The sequence below is a fragment of the Talpa europaea genome (genome assembly GCF_964194135.1).
Source record: "Talpa europaea genome assembly, chromosome: 4".
NCBI classification, from domain to species: Eukaryota; Metazoa; Chordata; class Mammalia; order Eulipotyphla; family Talpidae; genus Talpa; species Talpa europaea.
This window is the reverse complement of record NC_140070.1, coordinates 10,912,426-10,936,207: the sequence shown is the minus strand read 5'-3', so window position 1 is coordinate 10,936,207 and position 23,782 is coordinate 10,912,426. Positions and strand designations below refer to the sequence as shown.

The window sequence follows — 23,782 nt, the reverse complement described above, 5'->3', positions numbered from 1 at the left end:
GACCTTCATTTCTAACTTCCAACAGGACTCAAAAAGACAGATAAAACCTGTATGGTGCTTTAAATCACTGATTTTGGGGACCAAATTCTTTCTTCCACAGGTGAAAGGCAATTTTGACATTAATTGTTCTCCCTCAGGAGGAATCAAGGTCTCATACCAAAAAGGAAATGGATGTGGCACATGGTTGATAAGACATTATTTAGGTAAAATTGTATCAACGTTACATCTGCTTTGTATTTTCTATTTTGAAATTTAGTTTGATGCCAAAATCACTTTACTCTATCATTTAAAAATATTTTGAAGTTTGATTCTATAATTTTTCTCAATTATGCCATCAGAATTAAGAAGTTATACAGTGGCTCTGTTTCTGTCAACTAAGGAGAGCATGTTGATTAACTATTCATTCTCAGCATGCTAAGATCTAGTTAGCTTAGAAAATGAGATCTGTAAAGTCAAATGTAGACTAAATATCTATTCTTATGGTGAGACCCACTTATGTTTAGGAATTCTCTGTTGACAGAGAAGTAATACAATTGGTTGATATTCATACACATCTATCTTCTGATTTTAATAAAAAGAATATGAATACATGACTCATTTTCTGTGCCCTTTCCTTTTTCATTTCCTTAAGTGGATGTAATATGAAATCAAATCATTAGTATGCCCAATGAAATTAAAAAATTAAATACATTGCTTACAGCAAATAATACATTGTAAAGTTAAATTTATTTATTAAATATTTTGTCCCACTAATAAATTAAAAATGAACCCACTTGCATCCTATTGGTATGAATTTGACTGAAGTAATTTTAGTTCACTGCATTTTGAATAGCTATTAGAACACTATTTAAATCATGAGGATCAAAATATTATTAACGTTGTTAATTAATATATTAGTAAGAAAATCTGATTACTATGCAGCCCTCCACCTCCATTCACATTGTTGTTGACAAATGTCAACATCTCACTATCCCTAAAAACTAAAGGGTAATTTTTAGAAAGATGAGAATTAATTAGATTAGAATACAATAATGAATATAATTCCTTCATTTTCCCCCACCCCATCTCTTCAGTATAATCTCAGATATAAATTTTTATGTGCCAACACAATCATAGTACTGCCCAAATAAAGCAGCTCAATTTATATTTTCTAACATTTGTAGTCACTTTGGTCATTGGTGTCTTTTATGAGGAATAAAAATTTAATATGAAAACTGTCTTCGTGATGTTTTCTAAAAGGCAATGCTTTGATTATAATCTGTGGTAGACATGTGCAGTATTTAAATTCTTGTTCTTTAAGTTGGCGATTCTTAGGGAAAGATATGTTTCAACATGTGTAAAGATTCAGTTCCACTGAGTTTATATATTCTTTGCTGAGAGGAAAAACAATGACATAATCTTCCTTTTCAAGACTTAAGTACTGAAACACAAGTACTAAGTCTTTAAAGGCTTGTGTGATATTTACTTAACAGACACAATATTATGTACTAATTACCGATTTAGACTTGGAGAATAGAAATATGCAAAATCCAGGAGAAATGGCGATTCTTATAATGCAAGACTTCCAGGCATCTGGAGGTTGAGAATAGCAAATCTTAAGGTATTGTTTTCAAAAATCTACTTCTGAATGCAAGTGTGGGTCCTTGCTTCTTGCTTTTCTAACCTTTCAAATAGAATTACAGTTGTATTTTAAGAGATTTTTCTATTCCCTTGAATGATTTCATCCAATAGGTCAATCCTTGTTCTTTATTCTGGGTCTTGAGTATCTATCTTCCTGAAATCTAATGTATATTCATAATGTATGTAACTGAATATGCTCAACCTCTCATTTCTTACTATGAACAAAGCCTAAGATTATAGATAGGGTCACCTACTCTCCAGATATGACCTTGATAAACATTTGTGTGTGGGAAGGTGTCAGAATTAAATCTGTTATCACATTGCCAGTGATCATAGTTTCTGTGATCTGAGATACATAGTTAGTTCACATTTATGTGTATGGTTGAAGTTTTGGTTGAAATTTATTCTTTTTGTGAGATCAAGGTGAAATCAATGTCTTAAAAAGCACCCTCTCTTATTTTTTGAGAAAAAGTGTGAAGCCATCCCAAACCCAAACCTTCATTTCCCTTTTATTAAAAAAAAAAAAAGACTTGTCTCTCTATTCTGTTTTTTTTTTTTACACTACTGCTGTTTTCCATTTTTGCTTCCTCAGCTCAAATCTCCTATTCCCCCAGCTCTGCATTAATCTCTTGATCCAAATGTCGTAGGCTGTGTTTCAGAGAAGCTCTTTTTCCTGAAATGGAGCATTTTTCTCTCCACTTTCTGACCTGACTGACAACGTGCAAAATGAATGAGTTTTCATTTCTGTTTAGTTCATGAAGAAAATTAATGAGTAAATTGGCAATATCCTTTACAAATTGACTATGGAACTTCAGCTATTACTCAGAGCCCTAGAGATATTTATACATGTATAAATAAACATTGAGACTTATTAGCTTAATCCTATAAGCAGATTTATAATTTTCACTAGGGCAATATTTTATAAAACACTAGTAACATGGATCATTTTGAAAATAAAATTGAGCATTAATAAAAGTAGATCTTTTTTTCAAACAGCCATGAAATCTTAGCATATTTACATATCAAGTCCTAGCTACATTAAGTAACATTTTAGTGATAAAATATCCTGCCATCCACTTTATTTATTTAGATGTTTTAGTCTAATAAATTGAATTATAGTAAGAGTTAAGAGAACCACAACAGTGGGTTTATAATATGCATGATGTGGAAGGTAGTAGCTAAAACATGCATAAGAAAAGTAAACATCATTTTATTACAGTGAAGTACATTGTAATGAAAATAATAGTGAAGCTTGTCAGAAGATAGACAAGGCAACTTAATTTATATCTAGAAATTCATTTCTCCAAAGTCATTTAGGGAAAGAAAATAATTATCTATTGCTGTGCTGCTAAAGGGATGAAAAGAACTTCCTATGTTTCATTTCAGCATATTTTATGGAAAGAAATATTGAGTCTTTTACAAACCTTACAGAGGGAAGAATTTTATTTTAATTCTGGTAGCTCAGACTAAAATAATGTTGTTAAATAAGCTCTCCTTTTCATTGACCTATGTTTGTTTACCCAGAAGCTAGAGGAAAACACACACACACACACACACACAAATAATACACATTACAGTAGGTGCAGGGAACAGCAGGTGAGCCTCTCACAGAATATGTGTGGGAGTGTAATTGCTATCAATTTTTCTGGAGGGTAATCTGGCAATACATTCACTGTGTGTAGAGATCACTGCAGAACTCCAGACCTAGGAATTTATAATAAGAAAATAAAACAAAATATATGTGTGTATATGTATGTGGTTCCTCTGTATTATATTTATTATTAGGTATACATTATGCATAATGAGTATCTTTATTATATAAATACAATTATTGTTAGTGCTAATAGTAAGGTAATTTAGTAAATTATGAAGCATCCACCAATGGAGTATAGTACCCCTATTAATAGTTATTATGTAAATTCAATTTATATCAATGTTCGACATTTATAAATGATTAAAATCTATAGATAAAAAGTGTTATTGATATTTCCATAATTGAGGGTCATAACACCAACAGAACAGAAGATACTGCTTTATAGAATTTTTTTCTCTATTTCTGTGTTTTCACATTTTTTCCTGCTGTAGTTACACATTCCTTTAAAATTGGTAATGAATAATAAATGCTACGGAAGATGATCTAACAAAAATTAACAATTACATATGAAATATGGTATATACAATAAGTACATGCATTTAGGTCAATACTTGTGCAAATCTATGTGTACGACTGTTTGGCACACTTGCCTTTGGTAAGGAAGCTCGCGATCCTGAGCTCTGTGTAGTCATTGTCAGCACGGTAGTGATTCCCAAAGCTACCCTGGCCGGAGCAGCATCCATATTGATCCAAAATGAAACCCAGGACAGAATAACAATCAGGAGACTGGGGATGTACATCTGGATGAGATAGTATCCCATTTGTCGCTCAAGATGGAATCGCACTTCTATACATGTAAACTTTCCTAAATGGTTAGAAAATAAATGCAGTGATTGGTAAAAACAGGTGTTAGCTAAGGCAGCAAATGTCACAGTTTTATTTTCATAATAATTTTGTTCCTAAATTTTTCTACTCTGATGAAATGAAAAGCCAATATATGCAAATTGGCTTCCAAAAATATTTTCCTTAGTTTTCTGCTAATGTCCAGAAGCAGCTTAATATGAAGTGTACTGTTTTAGTAAATAGTATGTAACATTATGCTTTGCATTTGGCTATACTTCTGCTTTGTCAAAACACTCAAAGATCTATTATTTCACTTGATTTCATGTATAGATAAATGTGTATCTATTATAGAAGACCTGACTTACTGTTTCTGGCACTTTGGTGACAAAATTTCTATTTTCAAGTCCACTTTTTATTTTGTATTGCACTCAATAAATACTTATTGAGCATGTATACATTTCAATAGATTCTAGAAATACAGAAATCAAGAGAGTAGATCCAATCCTTGACTTTATGAATGTATGTTAATGAGGGAAACAGAATTTATATATATCAATAAGTAAACATATAAACTAAAGATAGAATTTCAGACAGTGAAAAAAACAGAGTGGAAGGGGTAAGGGCTGAGGGTTTCACTTATGCTCACTACCAAGAGACTTTGAAGAACTGGTATTTGAAGGAAGGTATTTGAATTGATATTTCAAGGATGTGGTAGTATAGGTTTAGGATAATTTGGGAAAAGAGGCTAACGTATGGAAGAAAGAGCATGCGCAAAGGCCCAGAAGATGAATAAAAGTGGTATATGTCAGAAAGGAAGTCACTGCGGACAGATTACAGAGCAAGAGGGTGCGTGGTAGAAGAGGTTGCAGCAAGCCAGTACTTCATGACAGCAGCTCGAGGAAACTGATTCACCCCTAACCCATCATCAGAGGCTCCCTTGCACTTCTCTGAAAGTTGCTGACTGTTGCATCTGCCACAAAAGCCTTGAGCAAGGTATTGACCTTCCTGCCCTTTGTGGGTTGAGATGCATACCTGGAACTCCATATTAAATTAGGTATCAGGTTTACCATTGAACTAAGAAAATGCCAGTGACTTTTTCACTTGATATTGTGAATTGATTAAGGAGATAAAAAGGGATTAGTGACCTTGTGTAGTGAAAGTTCACAGCACAGTTCTGGAAAGTTTTGAGGTCAAGAGGAATCATAGTGACTGTAAGGGAATGTTCAGAGCAGTGGCTAGTGTTGTTGGGAGGCCACGCATCAATCACGGTGCAGCGATGCCTCAATGGCGGGCAGTTTCCATGATTTGTAAGAAGAGGTTATGCTGTTAGCATGGATATGGGACAGCTCACACCAGCTGAGAGAAGTGAACATTCCTCATGAATGTACAGATATCACCTTAGTCCACCAATCCTTGATGTGAATGACTATGTCTGATATCTTGCTTCCAAAGCAAAGGGCGACTGTGTGAGTATGAGTAGCAGGTGCTTAAACAGCAATACCTTGACACTGACCAAAAGAAAACTTGAGGCAAATAAAACCATAAGGTAATAAAAAGGCAATTTATTATATTTTGCTAGCAAGTAATGTTTAAAAAGTATAATTTAGAAGGATTAAAATGTATATTTTATTGCTTACTTAGAAGTTAAAGGGACTTTTTTGGAAATCTCATAATCTCATTACTGGGTAATGATGGACATTTTGCAAAAAAGCGTATTTAAATATATTTGAACACCAAGTATTTATTTGCCCTATACAAACTAATTATATAATTATGCAATGAGTCAAAGCATTTGTAAGCTTCAATGGCATTCGTCTTCTGCTCTCTGACTATGAAAAACATTGAGTTATAGTTAAAATAATTAACCTAGCACTATAAGAAACACCTGAATATCATAAAACCACATGTAAACATCTGAAATTCGTAAGTGTGATGAAGAACAGTCAACCCCTACCTGTGTTGTAATGTTTGGTGCAGTATCTTAAATCTTTCTCTTCTTTCAACAGAAACTGGGGCAAAGTGAGTCCTTCTGCCACTTGAACAGGTGCCTCATCTTGCCATTCAAAAATGAGGTCATTCATGGTGTACCCAACTAGGCAAAACATAATAAAAATATTTATAGTATAAAAGAACACTCAAGGAAATAAAGTAATAAACAAAAGCACTTGGAAGTTCACATAACCTGGACGACCACATAGTTGTGTTTGTTTTTTTTTTTTAACTCTATTTATGGAGCTACACTTGCACAATTCCATCTTAGAGGCCGCCAAAGTCTATTCATATGGAATATGCATCAACTAATGTAAGAAAATAGAATAGGCTGATAAAAAAATATACCATAGCATATGGAAAGCTTCAAGAACATGTACATATTTTCTTCTTAGATAGACAGTTCCTGGATTCATTCAGCAATTCACCTTGATTTCCCCCCACAATCGCTCAAATTATTCAGGACACTTTCAATAGAAACTGAAATTGTCACTGTTTAGAGATGACTAAACTGGCTTATCCAAATTGAGAATGATAATGGCGAAATGGACAGAAAACTCACTTTATTTTCCACCGTCAAAATTTTTCTTAGGGGCTTCCATGCAAAGAAACTGGTTTTCTGACATTCCCTCAAAGACAAGTTTAGTTCCCAATGCAATTTATAGGCAGCATATTTGGCTTATTTTTTTTAATAAGTGTTTTTCTTTGTTAAAGATTTATTTTTATTTATTTATGCATACAAGAACTGGGGTACAGGCCAGAGGTGTGGGCAGTAAGGGGATTCACCAGAGACAGAATGGGGAGCAGAACAGGCAGATTTACTGAGATACACTGTTGAGGGGAGCAGTGGGAGAGACAGGAGAGGTCTGCTCTGCCATGTGGGTTGCTCTCTGTGGGGAGTGGGGGCATGAGGGGTGGATTGAACTCTTGCCACAGTGGCTGAATAGCTTGATAGTGCTAATACTTTAACCCTTGTGCCACCAGGGGCACCCAATTTTTTTTTTTTTTTTAGTTTATTCTTGGGCTAAATAATCATCCATGCTAAGTGATGGGAGTGTGGACATTTCATAATCAAACTATGAAACTTCATTATTATGGTCTCTAGAAATATTTAATTTTGAAGTCAGAAAGAAAATAGTGAGATGGAATATTTAGGGAGTAATTCTTTTATTCCGAGTAACTTACTGAGTGTTCAAGGAAAATAACAATGGTAATTTTGCCTCAACAAGCCTTCAGACATAGGTTTAGAAAAATCAATTCTCTTCTACAAAGTTCAAAGAATTTCAGCATCTTAATGCTTTAGTTTGGCAAAACTTTTTATTAGTTTGGGAATGTTAAGGAGAGAAGACTGGCTAATGAGATCAAGATTGTCAGATGAATTATATCATAGTAAGTTTCACAAGAAATACTTTATTGAGGGAACAAAGACATTAACTCTGACTTCAGTCAACAATCTCACATAGCAGCTACAGTCAACATGTAAATGAATGGCAGCTTGTCACCAAATACTTAGTATTTACTGGGGGTCTCCCTGGTGGCCTAGGGGTTAAGTCTCAATGCTATCACCACTAAGGACTGGATTATATCCCCCCATCCCCCTTGGGGAGCTAACCCACATGGCGCAGCAGACCTTTCCTGTCTCACCCGCTGCTCCCCTCAGCAGTGTATTTCAGTACATCTGCCTGTTCTGCTCCCTGCTCTGCCTCTGATGAATGCTCTCACTCCCCTATTATCTCTGGCCTACACCCCACTTCTTCTACACACACATACAAATCCCAACAAGTATTTACTGAGTGCTAACCGTGCATAAGGCCACCTGCTAGGCTTCAGAGGCTGAGGAGTTAATACCAGGTTGAAAATAAATGGCGAGGAAAGGTACACAGTGTTATGTATATGCAGAAAGGGAAACTTTCCATGATGCTCACTGGAACTAGCTGGATGTTGAGAAAAGGCAGAACTGACAAATAAGGAATGTGTGAGAAATTGAGGCACCCAAGCAAAGGAAATAGCATGGCAAGTTGAAAGAAACTGCAAACTCCCAGGTTTATAATAGGAATAGTAATAATTTCGCTGGGCTAGAGCCAGTCTGTGTGGAGGCGCATATGGGATGAAAAGATAAATTACTGTAAGACTGTGTAAACTTTAGCTTCCAGGTGTTTTTTTTAAGCTCTCTGTGGACAGTGATAAACAACTGAAACCTTTTGAGCAGGGGGTGAATTGTGCAGAAATCTTTCATGGAATTCACAGGGTTCCAACCGCTTGCATATTCTTAATGAGACACTGTTTGCCTTTTTCATTGTGTTGACATTTGCCCAGATGGTGAAAAAAATGATGGTGAGTAAAACTTCTAGTGCTTGAACACAATGAACAGGGTCACCGAGCTGAGCCTGCAGACAGGGAATCCTTTACTGCAGTATATTGCTGTAAAAACGATGCCACTTTTATTTTAAAATGTCCTTGATCCTTGATGAGGCAGTAACAATTATAATTTTATTTAAATTTGGACACTCTATAAATGTCCTTCTAATCATCTGTATCAAAATGGGAAGTACATATATATATATAAAGCACTCAGTTGCACACTGAAATGTGATGATTCTTTCAAGAGAAAGCACTGGTAAGAATGATTTGCAAGTTAAACCAGCATTTTCTTTTCCTTAAAAAAAAATGACTGATACACTGTGGTTATTATGATTAGGTATGTGGTAGACTATTATTCTGATTAAAACTAGTTTGTTGAGCAAACAATGGGGAGTACTGGTTGTCTAGGATTCTGAGCTTTCAAATCAATTTTAGAATTTTGGACACATTATTTACCCAATACTTCCAGTTTTTTTGGATAAACTTGATGAAATTTATAAATGTGACTTCTTACTACTGTACAATGACATGTATTAATACTTGGAATATCTGATGACTCCTCATTTTCCAAATAATCAAAAAAACATGATGTTGAAAATCACATATAGGTAAAAGATCCAAAGTGTTACACAGACTTGCAAATGGATTTTAACATCAGAACATGAACTGCTTATTTTCTGTTTCACAATGTAACTAATCTTTAAGAAGCTAATACCTTCAGACCAAAGTGTTATTATGCACATTATATAGTTTTCTTCTTTTGAAAGGCTAAAGAGTTCCATTGTATATGTATACATATTTTTTTTGATCCAGTCATATGTTTATAGACATTTTTTTGTTTCTACATCCTGACTATTGTTAATAGTGCTTCAATGAACATAGGTGTTCTATATTTCTTTAAGACTTTGATCTCAATTCTCTTGGATGTATACCCAGAACTGGGATTACTGAATCATATGATAGCTCTATTTTAAATTTTTGCAATAACATGGCTGTACCTTAAGGCTTGTATGTTAAGTGAAATAAGCCAGTTGCAGAAAGGCAAACAAACATGATTTTACTTGCACGAGGTATCTAAAATCGCCAAATTCAAAGAGTAGAATGGTGGTTGCCAAGGTTGGGGGACAAGAAAAATGGGAGGTACTGATCAACAAGCATAAAGTTTTGATGGAGCAAGATGCAATAAGCTCTAAAGAATGCTGTACAACATCATACCTATACTCGCCAATAATGTGCTGTGCACTTAAAGATTTGTCAAGAGGGTAGATTTCATGCCAGTATTCTTTCCATGATAAAATAAACTAAGTTAAAAAAAGGTTTAGTTGTATTTTTGAGAAGATAGTGAAAACATTCATTCCTTTGCAATGCTGTTTTCACTTGCAAATCAATCTTGCCAGTGCTTTTCTTAAAAGAATCACCACATTCTGGTGTGCAGCTGAGTGCTTTATATGTATTTCCCATTTTGATACAGATAATTAGAAAGACATCTATAAAGGGTCCACATTTAAATACAATTATAATCATTACTGCTTCATCAAGGGTCAAGGACATTTTACAATGGTCTATCAGAAGTAGAAGTTAGAGGAGGCACTTCAATAGATCATTTTGTCAAAATTGGGAATTGATTAATAGATATATAAAGGAAAAAAGTTAAAGATATTTTCAGTTTAAAATCTAAGTCACTGCCTGCATCATGCCTCAGTCTTGTCTGACATCTCATGGGATCTGCATACCCGCTCTGACCAGCTTATAAAGTAGCTTTCCTCCAATCAGTCGATAGTAGCTCTTTCCCTGCTTATGTTCTGCTTATGTTCTTAGTTTAGAAATTACCTTTATTGACATTGATAGTCATCAAGCTTTTGTTTTATTTTCTAGCTTGACCCGTATAATTTAAACTTCATAAAAGTTTGAGATAGGAACTTTAAAAGAGACACTCAATCATTGTACTAGTTAAAATAGATGAACTCAAAATCTTTTCCAGACTTTTGATTCTATGATGCAGTAGAATATAGTCTTACCAATCTATCTAATTAAAGTACATTATAAAACAAGAAAAGGAACATTTAATGTTATTCTAGAAAGAGGAATACTGAGCAAAGAAACCATAGGTAAAGGTTACAAAGAGATTTAAGTATGTATAGACATTAAAAGGTTATGCTAATTACATGTAGCACTGTACGGGTGATAGATGATCAAATGCACCCCATAGTGTGAATATCTATGAGACTGGAAAATAAGATGTAGAGGAACTCTTAAGAGGTGCAGAAAGGACACCTAAAGCCTGACCTTCTTGAGTGATATCTTTGGGGCCAGTGTCTAAACAACAGCAAATGTTCAGCATTTGGTAATGACATTGGTGTTCATAAGGAAAAGCAATAATATGGGCCATCGTAGCCTGTTAGACTGGTTCAATTCCTCCATAGATCCAGACACTTTTATTAATTATACTGAGGGAGAGTGTGTCCTGAAGAATTTATGACTTTAGACTACTAATTAGACTTCATGAGTTAAAAGTTTACAATGAATTTATTTAAAATTCTTTAAAAATTACGTACAATTTCCTTGCATGCAAACCTCCTAGAAAAAAATATTCCTGATATATATATATATATTTAAATAATCAGAATTTGAAGTGCATATATATAATTAGCATGCTATGGAAGTTTGCAAATTTTCAAAGGAAAGAATAGTAACTTTGGTAAAGATATTTTCCAACGTTCTGAAAAAAGCAATTTTTTCATTCCAATTTCTCATTTCACCTCCTGTCATTATATAAGAAAATAGCTTTTTAAACTAATTTAATGTATGAAATGGGGGAAGGCATAACTGTAAAATATTAGGAGATATAACTTCACAATCATTTGAAAAATTCTTCTCTGTCACCAGAGAATTGCAAACTAAAATGAGATATCACTGCATGTCTATTAGGATGGCCAAAATTCAGAACACTGACAACATGAAATACTCAAAAGAATGTAGCGCAATAAGGGCACACATTCACTGCTGATGGGACTGCAGAAATGGTCCAGACACTTTGAAACACAGTTCGTCAATTTCTTACAAAACCAAACATACCCTTACCATGTAATCCAACAACCCCTGTCTTGGGGTTGGAAAATTTATATCCCTACATGATTGGAAAATTTATATCCCTACAAAATCCTCTTCCTAGATATTTGCAGCAGCTTTATGCATAACTGCCAAAATTTGGAAGCAAACAAGATATTCTCCAATAGGTCAATATATAAACAAGCTGTTTTATTACAGACAATGGAATCCTATTCAATACTAAAATGAAAGAGGCAACCAAGCCATGAAAAGACTCAAAAGAACCTTAAATGGGTATATCAGTAAATGAAAGAAGGAAATCTGAAAAGGCCACATACTGGAGAATTCCTACCAGCTGGCATGCTAAAAAGGCAAAACTATGGAGGCAATAGAAGATCAGTGATTACAGGAGAGGCAGGGAGAGGATGAATAGATATAATACAAAACAGAGTTTTAAGGCAGTGAAAGTCTTCTGTTTGATATTATGATAGGGTATGGATCATTATATATTTGTCAAACTCAGAAAAAGTACATAACCAAGAGCAAACCCTAATAAAGGTCTGTGATTGTGACAAATGCACCACTATGGTGTGAGATTTCATATTGGGAGAAATTATGCAATGGGGCAGCCGAGAGGTGTAGGGAAAAGCTGTACTTCATACTCAGTTGGGGTGTGAAACTAAAACTCTAAAAGATAGTCTTTTTTATAAAAAAATCTCATCAATAAGAACATTCAAATATTACCAACAAGAAAAAAATCTTATTATTAAACTACTATCTTGGAGTGAATGGATGAATTGCTGGGTGCTTCTCCTTCTCAGTGCTAATGGAAGATTCTGGAACTGCAAAGTGACCTGATTCACACCATAATAGCTCATAGTACAGTGGCAACTGACAAACAGATAGACTAGCAGATTGGGAAGAGTCTCCTAGGGAAATAAGCAGCGTGTTCTATGGAGTAGAACTGGGCTCTGAACTAACCGACTCAGGTACAGCAGAGCTAAAATAAATATATACTATATTCAGACATGAAAGATAAAGGGGCATTTGTTTCCAGTTATTTGTAACTGATTGAATCCAAACATGCTACCTCCATTCCATGTGAACGGGCCAAGTTCAGAGGGAGCAATTGAAACTGACCAATGGAAAAAGCACATCTTATCCTGGGAGCTTAAAGTCTTAAGAGAAAATGGTCAGTCTTCCAGGATTTTCTTTTTTTCCTTCTCCTAGTCACGAAGTCACTAGGCTCTAAGAAGGAGAATCTTGGTTTGCCAAGACAGTGATAGATAACTTCTTTTTTTCCCTCATTGTCCTCTCAGGCTGAGCACTTTTATACATTTTTCATTTTTAGATTAGGTATTGTTATTACTACTATTGGTTTGGTAGATTTTTCAGCTTTACATCTAAATTCTCCCATGGTCTAAGAGCAAAAGACTCTCTCTGAATCACATATGGTGCTATAAACCAATGCTACCTCAATAAAAGTAATACAGTTTTTCAAAACATGTAAAATTGTTTTAATATTAGGTTAACTTCGTAAAACAGCCAACATCAGCGATGACTCAGCGAGTTTTATCAGACCCTTTCAGGAACAATCAAGATAGCAACTCCCACTTTAGGGCAGTTAGAGCCTGATCTGAGTAGCTGCTGAGGTTTTCACTGCTGTTTTCTTGCTAGTCGTCTGGTGCATGAACCTAGGACATCAGCAAAATGTCAGCGTCCAAGTTTCATGGAAAAGTATAACTTATTTGCAAGTGAAAGCTGAGCAGTGCAACTATGGACCGACCGCATAGAAAGTAATCTGAGCATTTTGAAATCTACAAATATTTATTTATTTTATGCTTTGGCAATGCTTTTATTCTGTAATATACCCTTTTAAGAGCAATGGGTGAAAAGAAATAAAAGTTCATTATTGTAAACTGATCACTAATTTCCATCTCACAAGGCAGTTGATGGTGATGTGCATCTTGAGCAAAATGTTTACATTTAATATTCAAAATGGTTCCAGACTAGTACCACCCACAGAAAAAACACAAACAAGCTAAACACACATAAAAATCTGTTTCAAAAATTATTGTCTTTTGAAAACACTGTGTAAAGATGCTATTTGAAGCATCATTTGCAGGGGGAATATTTACATATTGCTGTGAAACATAAGTGTTGAGATCAAAATGGTAGTTTTTCTGACTACATGTCACTCTTTCTCTGATTTCAAGTTTTCTTGGAAAGGCACATGGCAGGAAATTTGCAAGTGATTAAATGATGTTGGATTTTGTTTCTGCATTGTTTCCTGCTTCCAAGAGAAAATTCATTAAACTAATTTTAAAAGAGTTTAATTTATGTTGTAATCAAAGTAAGGCTCTTAGAATTACTTTTGTTGAAGATGAAATATGTGATGTCATTACAATTTCTTTTGTGAAGTCTCTTAAATTCATTAAAAAATTGAATGCTGAAACTCTCATTTATTTGTAACAGATCTGAATAAAAATTGGGGAAAGTCATTACCGGGTAAAAACTATGTTCTTACTAAATTAAGAAATCTTTGGAGATGCAGTATTCTTGGAATTAATTTTCACAATATGCATTTTTCATATTTTCAATCATGCACAGAGTATACATACTGTGCTCGTGATTAGTCACAAGGGAATACTCATTGGCAAGAGTGGGAATTGAGGCTAAAGTATATTTTTAGTTTCTCTTATTGAAATATTCTAGTACAAACATGAAAATTGTGAAGACATCATTAAAATACACTATATTATCACTTCTAAGATGAAAAGTGTTGGTTAGTTTAAAAAAATAGCTTAAAAGATTACAGTTGAAAAAAATGAGGTTAGTGTTAAGTGCTTGATACCATGAGTAATATATGAAATAAATACTTATTCAAAGGACAAATGTGGACTGACAATATATATAAGTTCAAATTGATTTTTTATTTATTTATTTATTTTTTTAAGATTTATTTATTTTATGCAAGAACCGGGGTACAGGCCAGATGTGCAGGAGGGTGAGAGGATTCACCAGAGACAGAGTGGGGAACAGAACAGGCAGACTGACTGAAATACACTGCTGAGGGGAGCAGTGGGCAAGGCAGGAGAGGTCTGCTTCGCCATGTGGGTTGCTCTGCAGTTGGCAGGAATTCAACTGGTGCTGCAGAGGCTGCGGACAGCTTCACAGTGCTGCACTCAACCCGGTGCACCACTGGGGAGGCCCTAAATTGATTTTTTAGACTTATTAATGAATTAGAGGTTTTATATTTAGTTTAAAAGTGAGCTATAATCATATTTGGTCCAGTTTCTTTTTCAAATGTGTGCGTGGCGGGATGGAGGGGGGTGTGCAGAGAGAAAGCGTGAGAGAGAGAGAGAGATATTGATGCCTGGGTTTGATCCAGAATGTTCTTAATGAGCAGCTGGGATTTAAAAAACAAAGGGAAGAAATGTTCACCCTTGGCCCACAACTGCTGACCATTGCCAGGAGAAATATTACTCAAGTAAATTTTATTGACTTGACAAGGAATAACTGCTATGTCAAAAGTGTATTGAACCAAAACATTTTTATTTCTAATTTGTGCATTTAATTTGAATAATCTTATCAAAAACCAAGCTGTACCATGTGGCTTCACTTAAGTTATAGACCTACCTGCCAGATTATCTTCTTAGTCAGTGTACTTTCGCTCAATCTCTCTGGCATAACCAACCTACACACATTATTCTTCTTTGGTTATATTTCTCTCTGAAGACATAACACTTAATTGAAAACCACAGGTTTAGATTTCCAACTCTTCTCTTCAGATAACAGTGGAAATAAAATTTGTGATTCCTAACTGCTGTGTTTAAACGACAGTCTCACTGATAATTTTGTTCCATGGCTCACGATCTCATGAAGTCACCCCATACAGTGGGACACACGGTGTTTCAAAGTTCTTCAGAGGCATCTCAATGCAAGTCAGAAAATGTTCCATTGTGGAGCCTGACAGAGGGGTGGAAAGGCTAGGACTGGGTGGACTTGAGGCCCAGGGGATGTTCTGATTGCCTCTTTGGAAGAAACTCCAGGTGAGAAAGCATTCTGTCAATATTTATTATTTATTTTAAAAAGATATTTATTTATTTATTTATGCATCCAAGAACTGGATGTAGGGCAGAGGTGCGGGGGGTGAGAGGATTCACCAGTCAGAGTGGGAAGAACAGGCAAATCTACTGAAAGACACTGCTCAGGGGAACAGCGGGGCGAGACAGGAGAGGTCTGCTGTGCCATGTGGGTCAGCTCCTTGGCCAGGGATCGAACTCGTGCTGCAGTGGCTGTAAATAGCTTGATAGCTGTGATACTTTAACCCCTGCACCATCGGGGAGGCCCTATGTTGCTATTTAGACTTCTCTGTGAAGAGGTAAGTTGCTCCAGGCCGCTAACTTGATGCTCTTTTTAAGATTCCTTGAGTTAAATATGATTACAAGTGGCCCACATTAGCTGCCCTTTGTAACCATGCACACATGATTTACTATAATTAAGACTGAGAAAGAGAGCACTGTTATTTTGATTTTTACCAGATTTCTGGGGATAATAAATTGTAAACAAGACTGACAATTTCCCTGTTTTCATGGAGCTACAGTGTAGCAGGCCTAGGTGAGGAGACACACACACAAAAACACATGAACAGAGAAATAAAAAGATTGTTTCAAAGAGTAATTCATGTTATTAAGGGTAATGGGAATGGGAAGTGATTTGGAAAAGCTCATTAAGAATTGATAGCCAGAACTATCCTGAAGCATGCAAAGATGAAGAACTGAAAAACTTGAGATAAAAGCTAAGAGTATATTTAAGTGTACTAATAGGTAGATTTTATATATTAAAGCTAAAAAAAGTTAAAGATGAAATTCACCTTAATGAAGTTAAATTTAATCTGTGAGTAGGTAGAGTAGGAAGCTGTAGTCAGCAGAAGCCACCCAGGGCCTCCCTGGTGGCGCAGGGGTTAAAGACACAGTGCTATTAAGCTATTGCAAGTCGTGGCAGCACAAGTTCTATCCCAGGCCAGGGAACAACACACATGGCGCAGCAGACCTCTCCTGTCTTGCCTGCTGCTCCCCTCAGCAGTGTATTTCAGTAGATCTGCCTGTACTGCTTCCCACTCTCTCTGGTGAATCCTTTCACCCCCCGCACCTGTGGTCTGCACCCCAGTTCTTGTATGCATAAATAAATAAATCTTAAAAAAAAGAAGCAGCCCATAGAATTATAATGAAAAGGCCATGTTTATTAATATCACTTCATGGTCTACTTCAGCAGCTACTTTGACTGACAACGTCTACTTAGCATCTCCGAAGGGAGTTTAATAAACAATATCTCTATTGTGAGTTAAATTAATTTCTAAGAAGAAGGCAGACCATGTTTAATGACTCTGAAGTATGAAGGGGACCTTTGAGGCAATCAACTCATTCCTGATAAAGGAATTAGGAAACCAGGAAGATGGAGGCCAGAGGTTCTGTTTTCCCCTGTTGAGTGTTTGATGGATTTAGAAATGTCCTTGGAAAGGCAGAAACAACAAAAGCTCTGTTACGTCACTCCTTGTGCCTGCAAAATAGTCCCAGTAAGCTTTCCTTATTCTAAAAATGGAAGTGCAGTGACCCAGCTACCCCCAGACACTGCAATCTCTCTCTCTTTCTTAAATAAGCAACGCTCATGGAATAATAAGTTTCATGCACTGATTCCATTTTTCTCACTCACTTTTTATTTTTTTAAAGATTTATTTATTTATGCATACAAGAACTGGGGTACAGGCCAGAGATGTAGGGGTAAGAGGATTCACCAGAGACAGAGTGGGGAGCAAAATAGGCAGATCCACCGAAATACACTGCTGACGGAAGTAGCGGGCGAGACAGGAGAGGTCTGCTGCGCCATGTGGGTAGCTCCCTGCCTGGGATCTAACTCATGCTATAGTGGCTGCTGATAGTTTGATAGCACTGAGACTTTAACCCCTGCACCACCAGGGAGGCCCAACATAGGCATTTCTTAAGGATCTGATGTGTGTGTTTGCTTTCCTCTCCATGTCATCTTATTGCTTGAAGACTGCTTGGTTTTTTTTTTTTTTTTCAATAGTAGATCTCTACTCATAATTCCTTGGCTTTAGCTCTAAATTTCCCAAATATCAAATGTATTAAAACTGGGTCCATCAACACAACCTTCTCATCCTTTGGTTTCCTTCTCTGTCAGTGTTTCCAATATGGTTCCACTTGTCCAAGTTTGAGACCATTGACTCAGGGACTCCTGTCCTTTACACAGTCTCGGGATTGAAGCAAATGATGAACACGCTGCTCTCAGATAGTCTATGTAGCATCAGGAGTATTTTGAGCTAATGGCAAAGCAGATGCAAGAAAGGTCTTCTGTCTCCCCCTTTCTTCCTGAAAACAGGAGATAAAACTCCCGAGTGAAAAATGTTCTCCCTGTATCAGGGAAAAAGCAACATTTTCCAACAGGGAAGGGAAGTCAAGAGAATTCCACAAACACACCTTGTCCAAATAATTCTTATCTTCTTTGCGCCTCCTGTTACAGTTGACTTACTTTTCCATCATTGCTTCTCTGTTCAAAAGTTTATGGAGTTTTGAAGTTTTCTCACTTCTTTGAGTCTTCGTGTCCTTAGCACGGCCCCTGTGTCTCTTAAAACTTACATTAAATAAAGGTGGACGCTTTTCTCCTGTTAATCTGTCTTTTGTCTGGTTAGTTTCCAAGTCCATCTGAGAAAGCTGAGGGTGAAGATAAAATGTTGCCTCCTAAATAGAATCAGCCACCACAGTTTCTTGTCCCTGCTTTTAATTCCTTTTATTGGAATATGATGGCAACTTTTTAACAACCTTGGTTCATTTGGCCTAACTTTTTTAAAGATTTATTTATATAAGAACTGGGGTACAGGCCAGAGGTGCAGGGGGTGAGAGGATTCACCAGAGACAGGGTGGGGAACAGAACAGGCAGACTGACTGAAATACACTGCTGAGGGGAGCAGCAGGTAGACGGGAGAGGTCTGCTGCAGCATGTGGTTTGTTCCCTCGCCTGCTGGGGAATCGAACTCCTGCTGCAGAGGCTGTGGATTGCTCCATAGTGCTGACGTTTAACCCCTTGTGCCACCAGGGAGGCCCCATTTGGCCCAATTTTGATCAAATCATTTTCTTGCTCCTAAATCTAAACAGCTCCACTCCACCCATATGGAGCACCCAGCCTAGCAATTAGGGTAACAACCATCTCAGAATATTTCGCATAGGATTTTTTTTTCTTGACATTTTTACTGTATCTAATTTTTCAACTAAGATACAGACTCAGTCTGTCTTCAAAGCGCCTTCCTCATCTGGTTTAAAGATCTCCCCTACTGTTTTGTTTATTTGTTTTGTTATTTGTTTTATGTTTTGTTTATTTATTTTAGTACAAACAACCTTCATTTGACTATGATTCACTTTGTTCCCCCACCCATTCATGTTGCTAAATACAATAGCTCTATCAACAAAAACCAGATTATCCTTTTTTCCCATCGATTCTAGTACATTCTTGTGTGTACACTTAGAATTCGAGAACTACTTATAAACTAAATGTATTTATATTTAACAAGAAAGAGGTTTTTTTTTTTTTTTAATTATCAGCGAAAGAAATATTTCCATTTCTTCATACTTAAAAGAAACCAAATGTAGAGGCAAGGCCATAGTCCCCTATGAAGTGGGCCCGCCATCTAGTGACGGCTCCACCACACTGCACAGCTTGCTCTGTGGCTTGGTCTGTGTCGTTCAGATTTTCCTCAGGAATAAAATATGTCAAAACACTAGCTTTTCCTATCCTTGGACTTTTAGTGGTGAGCTTAATGTAGTATATACACATGTTGATCTTCAAAGACGTGCACCTGAAAAGCAATCTTATCATGCAATAATACTTCAAAAATATTTTTTAAAGTAAACACACAAAAAAAGAAATATAGTTTCAAATAGCAAATCACCTAATGCCTCAACTATAATGAAGCCAAGATAATTTGTTAAAAATCAATTATGTAGCACTCTGAAATTCCCTTTTGGCATGTCATAATCTTTTGACATTAGATAAGAGAAAACGAGGCTTTTGATGTTGTATATACATAAAAGTATTACAAAAGTATAAACATAAAGCACACAGACAGCATCATGCAAAAAATATATTTACTCAAAATATGCAGGACATGGTAAAATATGTTTAAATTATTTTGCATCATTTTTAGGTTTTGTTTACTTGGTTTAATGCAAACAACATTCATTTGACTGTGATTCATGGTAGTTTGAGGATGGTTCCTTGGATGCTCCTCTGTGACATTATAGAGACTTATTAAATGTTTAATATTAGGCATTACTTAGCAAAATGTATTACACATGCTGATTCTCAATGTGAATATAGTAATAATATAATGCAATGTTTCTTCTATAAAACTGTATATTATCTATTATTTCATAGCGAATTCAGTTGCCTTCAAAAGAAGATAATCTGCTTGTCCCATTAATTTTCAATATGATTGAAGTGTGGTTATAAAATAAACTTAAAAAACACTATAAAATTATTGTTTGCAGTAAAACCTATTTACTGAAAAACATAACTTATTTCAGCCCTTTAACTATAATATTCTTTAATGTTTAATGGACATCCTTGGAAATCCCCTTTCTTTATCAATGCACAGAACATAAATTGAATATTTTAAGACACAAAAAAAGTAAAATGAAATAAAAAAAATTTACAAAAATAAAAAAATGATGAAACCCCAGACCTTTTTCTTTCATATATATATTTCATCACCAGAAGAAAATTATGGCATAATGCTTACTTTTTGTATGGTATTAAACACTGCAAACCAATTAATTTGGGGTTGATCATATAGATTTTTCAGAACAACTAGGGGATCTGAAGTTTTACATGTGAAACAATTAGTGGTGTATGTGGGTCCATTTTGAAGGGAGAAATTGAAAGGGATGCCTTCAAGTTTGGAAAAATGTGAGGAATTTCTTTTCTTCTGAGGTAAGCTACATATCATACCTAGCAGAGTAAATGCTAAATAAATATCAGCTGAGGGCCAGAAAAATGGCTCCAGGTAACCACAGTATTAGAGAGAGTTTGTTACCACTCAAAGTCACTGGCTACACATCTGGAGACATGTAGTCAGGATAACAATGTCTTTGTTGTAATTAAGAAGAAACAATACATGCAAAATGCTGGGTCTATGGTATGCATTCAAATAAACATTTATTTTTTCCCTAATTATCATTCTTTTATCTTTGAGGATTTGTATAGAGAAAATAACCTTTCTCAAGATTAAAAACTATTATGTTCAGGTCTTCAATTTATTTCTCTATCATAGTATCAAGCAAATTAGCTATATAATTCATTAACATTTATATCTACTACATGTTTTTTAAAGTATTTAGAAAAGGTAAGTTGTACTTACAGCTTTCCAGCTGCATTATACATGTTTGCACATCCATCGGAAAATTCTTGAGATCCATTGGACAGGACAGTGTTAATGTCAATCTGAAAAAAATTCAAAGTATTTGCCTTTAACAAAAATTGATGATATATTAATACTCTACTGTTGAGGATACAATTGGAAAACATGTTTTTTTTTGATAGTGGCTAACATCTATTTAAGTAAAATTTGCTCCAGCTTGGTTATATTGTTTACTACAAAACAGCTGTACTCATATATATATAACTCTAATTTGGATGTGGGGGAGAGAAAAGTCTATATATTTAAATAGTCTATCACATTTACATACATATGTAGGCATTGTTCTATTTTTTCCCTTTAGAGAGGGCTGTAGCTATACAAAAGAAGTATCCATTTCCAGAAGAGACCTTTAAAAAATTAAGAATGGGTTCTATATAATTAATGCCAAATGTCAAAAGGCATCCTTCCTAAAAATCAGATGAACAACATAAGTCAAGAGAGTGAATTATCTCGGGAATGGGAGGTTTTTTCCTGTTTTTAAGATTTATTTATTTTTGCATACAAGAATAAATGGGGTATAGGCCAGAGGTGCAGGGAATGAGAGGATTCAACAAAAGAGGCAGATCTACTGAAATGCACTGCTGAGGGGAGCAGTAGGCAAGACAGGAGGGATCTGCTGTGCTATGTAGGTCAGCTCCCTGGCCGGAGATTGAACTCCTGTTGCAGTGGCTGTGGATAGTTTCATAGCGCTGAGACTTAACCCCTTGTGCCACCAGGGAGGCCAGGATTGGGAGTTTCTGGATGTGGAAAGGCAAGTTGAGGTGCAGAAAAGCAATCCTGTGTTGTGGCTCCGAGGCCTCTGTCTCGACATTGAAGAGACTGTCAGTGAACAGCCAGTGCTGTTTAGCAGAGGGAAAACTCTGAATCTGGAAGAATTGAAAAGTCTCCTAATTAGAGTGGTGTGTGGGAATAGGGCACTCACCAGATCTTGTCACGATCAAGAAAAATACATACACAGTAGAACATTACTCAGCTAGAAGAAAAGATGAAGTCTTGGACTGAGCTGGATCATGCTAAGTGAAATGAGTCAGACAGAAAAAGACACATACTGGATGACTTCACACATATGTAGAATAGAGAGAAACAAAACAAAGGAACAGAAAATCAAAACCAAAGGGAACTCTAGAAATCTGGCTGCAGAATTGAAGCTACCAGAAAGGGAGGGCAGCAAGGGGAGGTGCCCAATGGACTGTGGTGGGGTTTTATGGGTGCTTTGGTGGTGGGCATGGAGCCGTGACATCCTGAAGAGAAACTCCTAAGCCTATACAAAGTTGTAAACCATTGTGACCTCAATAAACATAATACACTTTAAAAAATTATTTTAGAAATAATAAAAAACAGCCCTTCAGAATCTGTGATATATGGATAATTTCATGATTGTCAAATAAACTTCTGATTTGACTTTACACAGATTTGACTTTACAACCAGGGATGACCTGCTTGGTATACATCAGCCTTTAACCTGTTTCCCCCTTATTCCCAACTATTTTTATGTTGACATTTTAACTAACTCATCACTCTTAATTTTTTTTTTTATTGGAAAAGTGTATCACCAAGGTATTCTCTGGCATCACCAAAAAATCATAGCTCCTGTTGCTGAGAAAGAGACCCAGAATCAAACAAATTTAAGTTCATTGAAAGAAACAAAATTTCTTTCAAATAACTCTATCCAACTCCTTTTCTTAGAAGAATTTCCACTGAAATCTAGTATTTGACAATCACCCCTAGGAGTATTTGTTTACTTTTGTGACTGTAGGCAGATTAATTTGACTCACAAGATTTCAATTTTCTCATCTTTAAAAGGAAGATGTTGATAGTAACTACTCTAGAGAGATGTTGTGAGCAAAGCATGAATTAATAAATGCAAAGTGCTTAGACACATAGAAAACTTTGAATAAATATTAAGGAATACTACTACATTATTTTACCCCTAGACATCCCCACCCTGCCCTCCCCAAATTATATAGGATGGCCACAAAGACAACTGAAATAAATCACTCATAAAAACTAAGTTTTAATAAAAAACCAGCAGAAGCACTATTAACAGAACTACATTCTCTCCAGTAGCATTTCTATGTAGATGACAGACATAATTTGTGACACCAAAGTGGCTGTACATGTGAAGTTGCTGAATTTTTGAGTCGCAGGAGGCTCACTTGATCATTCAAGTCAGAACCAATAACACACTAGAATAATTCACAGAGTTCATCAAAACCAGTTTTTTCCTAGCTCAGTTAGGTTAAGAGATGGTTAAGTCAGGTTACGTATGAATGTGGATATTTACAAAGTTCTCTCTTAAAAATGTCCATTGTAAATTTGGGGGACACGATGTTCTGTCTTGTGAAAGCGTTTGTTGGATGTGTATGCACAAGTACATTTTGAACGTGCACACACTGATTTCCCAAACACCCAAAGCCAGTTTCAAATGTTGGCTTAGAGAATGAAGTCTGTGACCTTTTGTGTGGAAGTAAATAGCATCTCAGAATCTTTTCCAGGTTCCCACAAGCATGTGATGTCAAATTCACATCCAGGCTATTTTTCTGGCATAAAATGAGAGACATTACATAATTCTTAAGAAGAAAAAAAGGCAATTGAAAGGAATTATTTGGCAAAGAAAAACACTTGGTAGAAATTCTGTCATAAATCATATTCTTAAAAAAAAAGAAAACTATTTATTGGCTTTCTTTTTGTTGAAGGCACAATACAATTGCTTCTTTAACAGCCTATGGATGAAAAAAATATATAAAAACTTGGTGGGTGTGATATTGGATTTCTTTATCAAAACATAACATATAAATTAAAGATAGGTCCTGACCACTTCAAAAGAAAACCAAATC

The 23,782-nt window shown here is 35.6% G+C and overlaps 1 protein-coding gene across 2 annotated transcripts in view; it reads right to left on the bottom strand.

Annotated features, from left to right (window-relative positions):
• GLRA3 (glycine receptor alpha 3) overlaps positions 1-23,782 on the bottom strand; it is a gene marked incomplete at both ends in the record, with an annotated part of 104,889 nt that overhangs the window by 15,668 nt on the left and 65,439 nt on the right. For both annotated transcript variants that reach the window (XM_084231544.1, XM_084231543.1), the window contains 3 exons: positions 3,865-4,079; positions 6,012-6,149; positions 20,886-20,968. In XM_084231544.1, the coding sequence (XP_084087670.1) occupies positions 3,865-4,079; positions 6,012-6,149; positions 20,886-20,968 (436 nt within the window). The remainder of the gene's footprint in view (positions 1-3,864; positions 4,080-6,011; positions 6,150-20,885; positions 20,969-23,782) is intronic.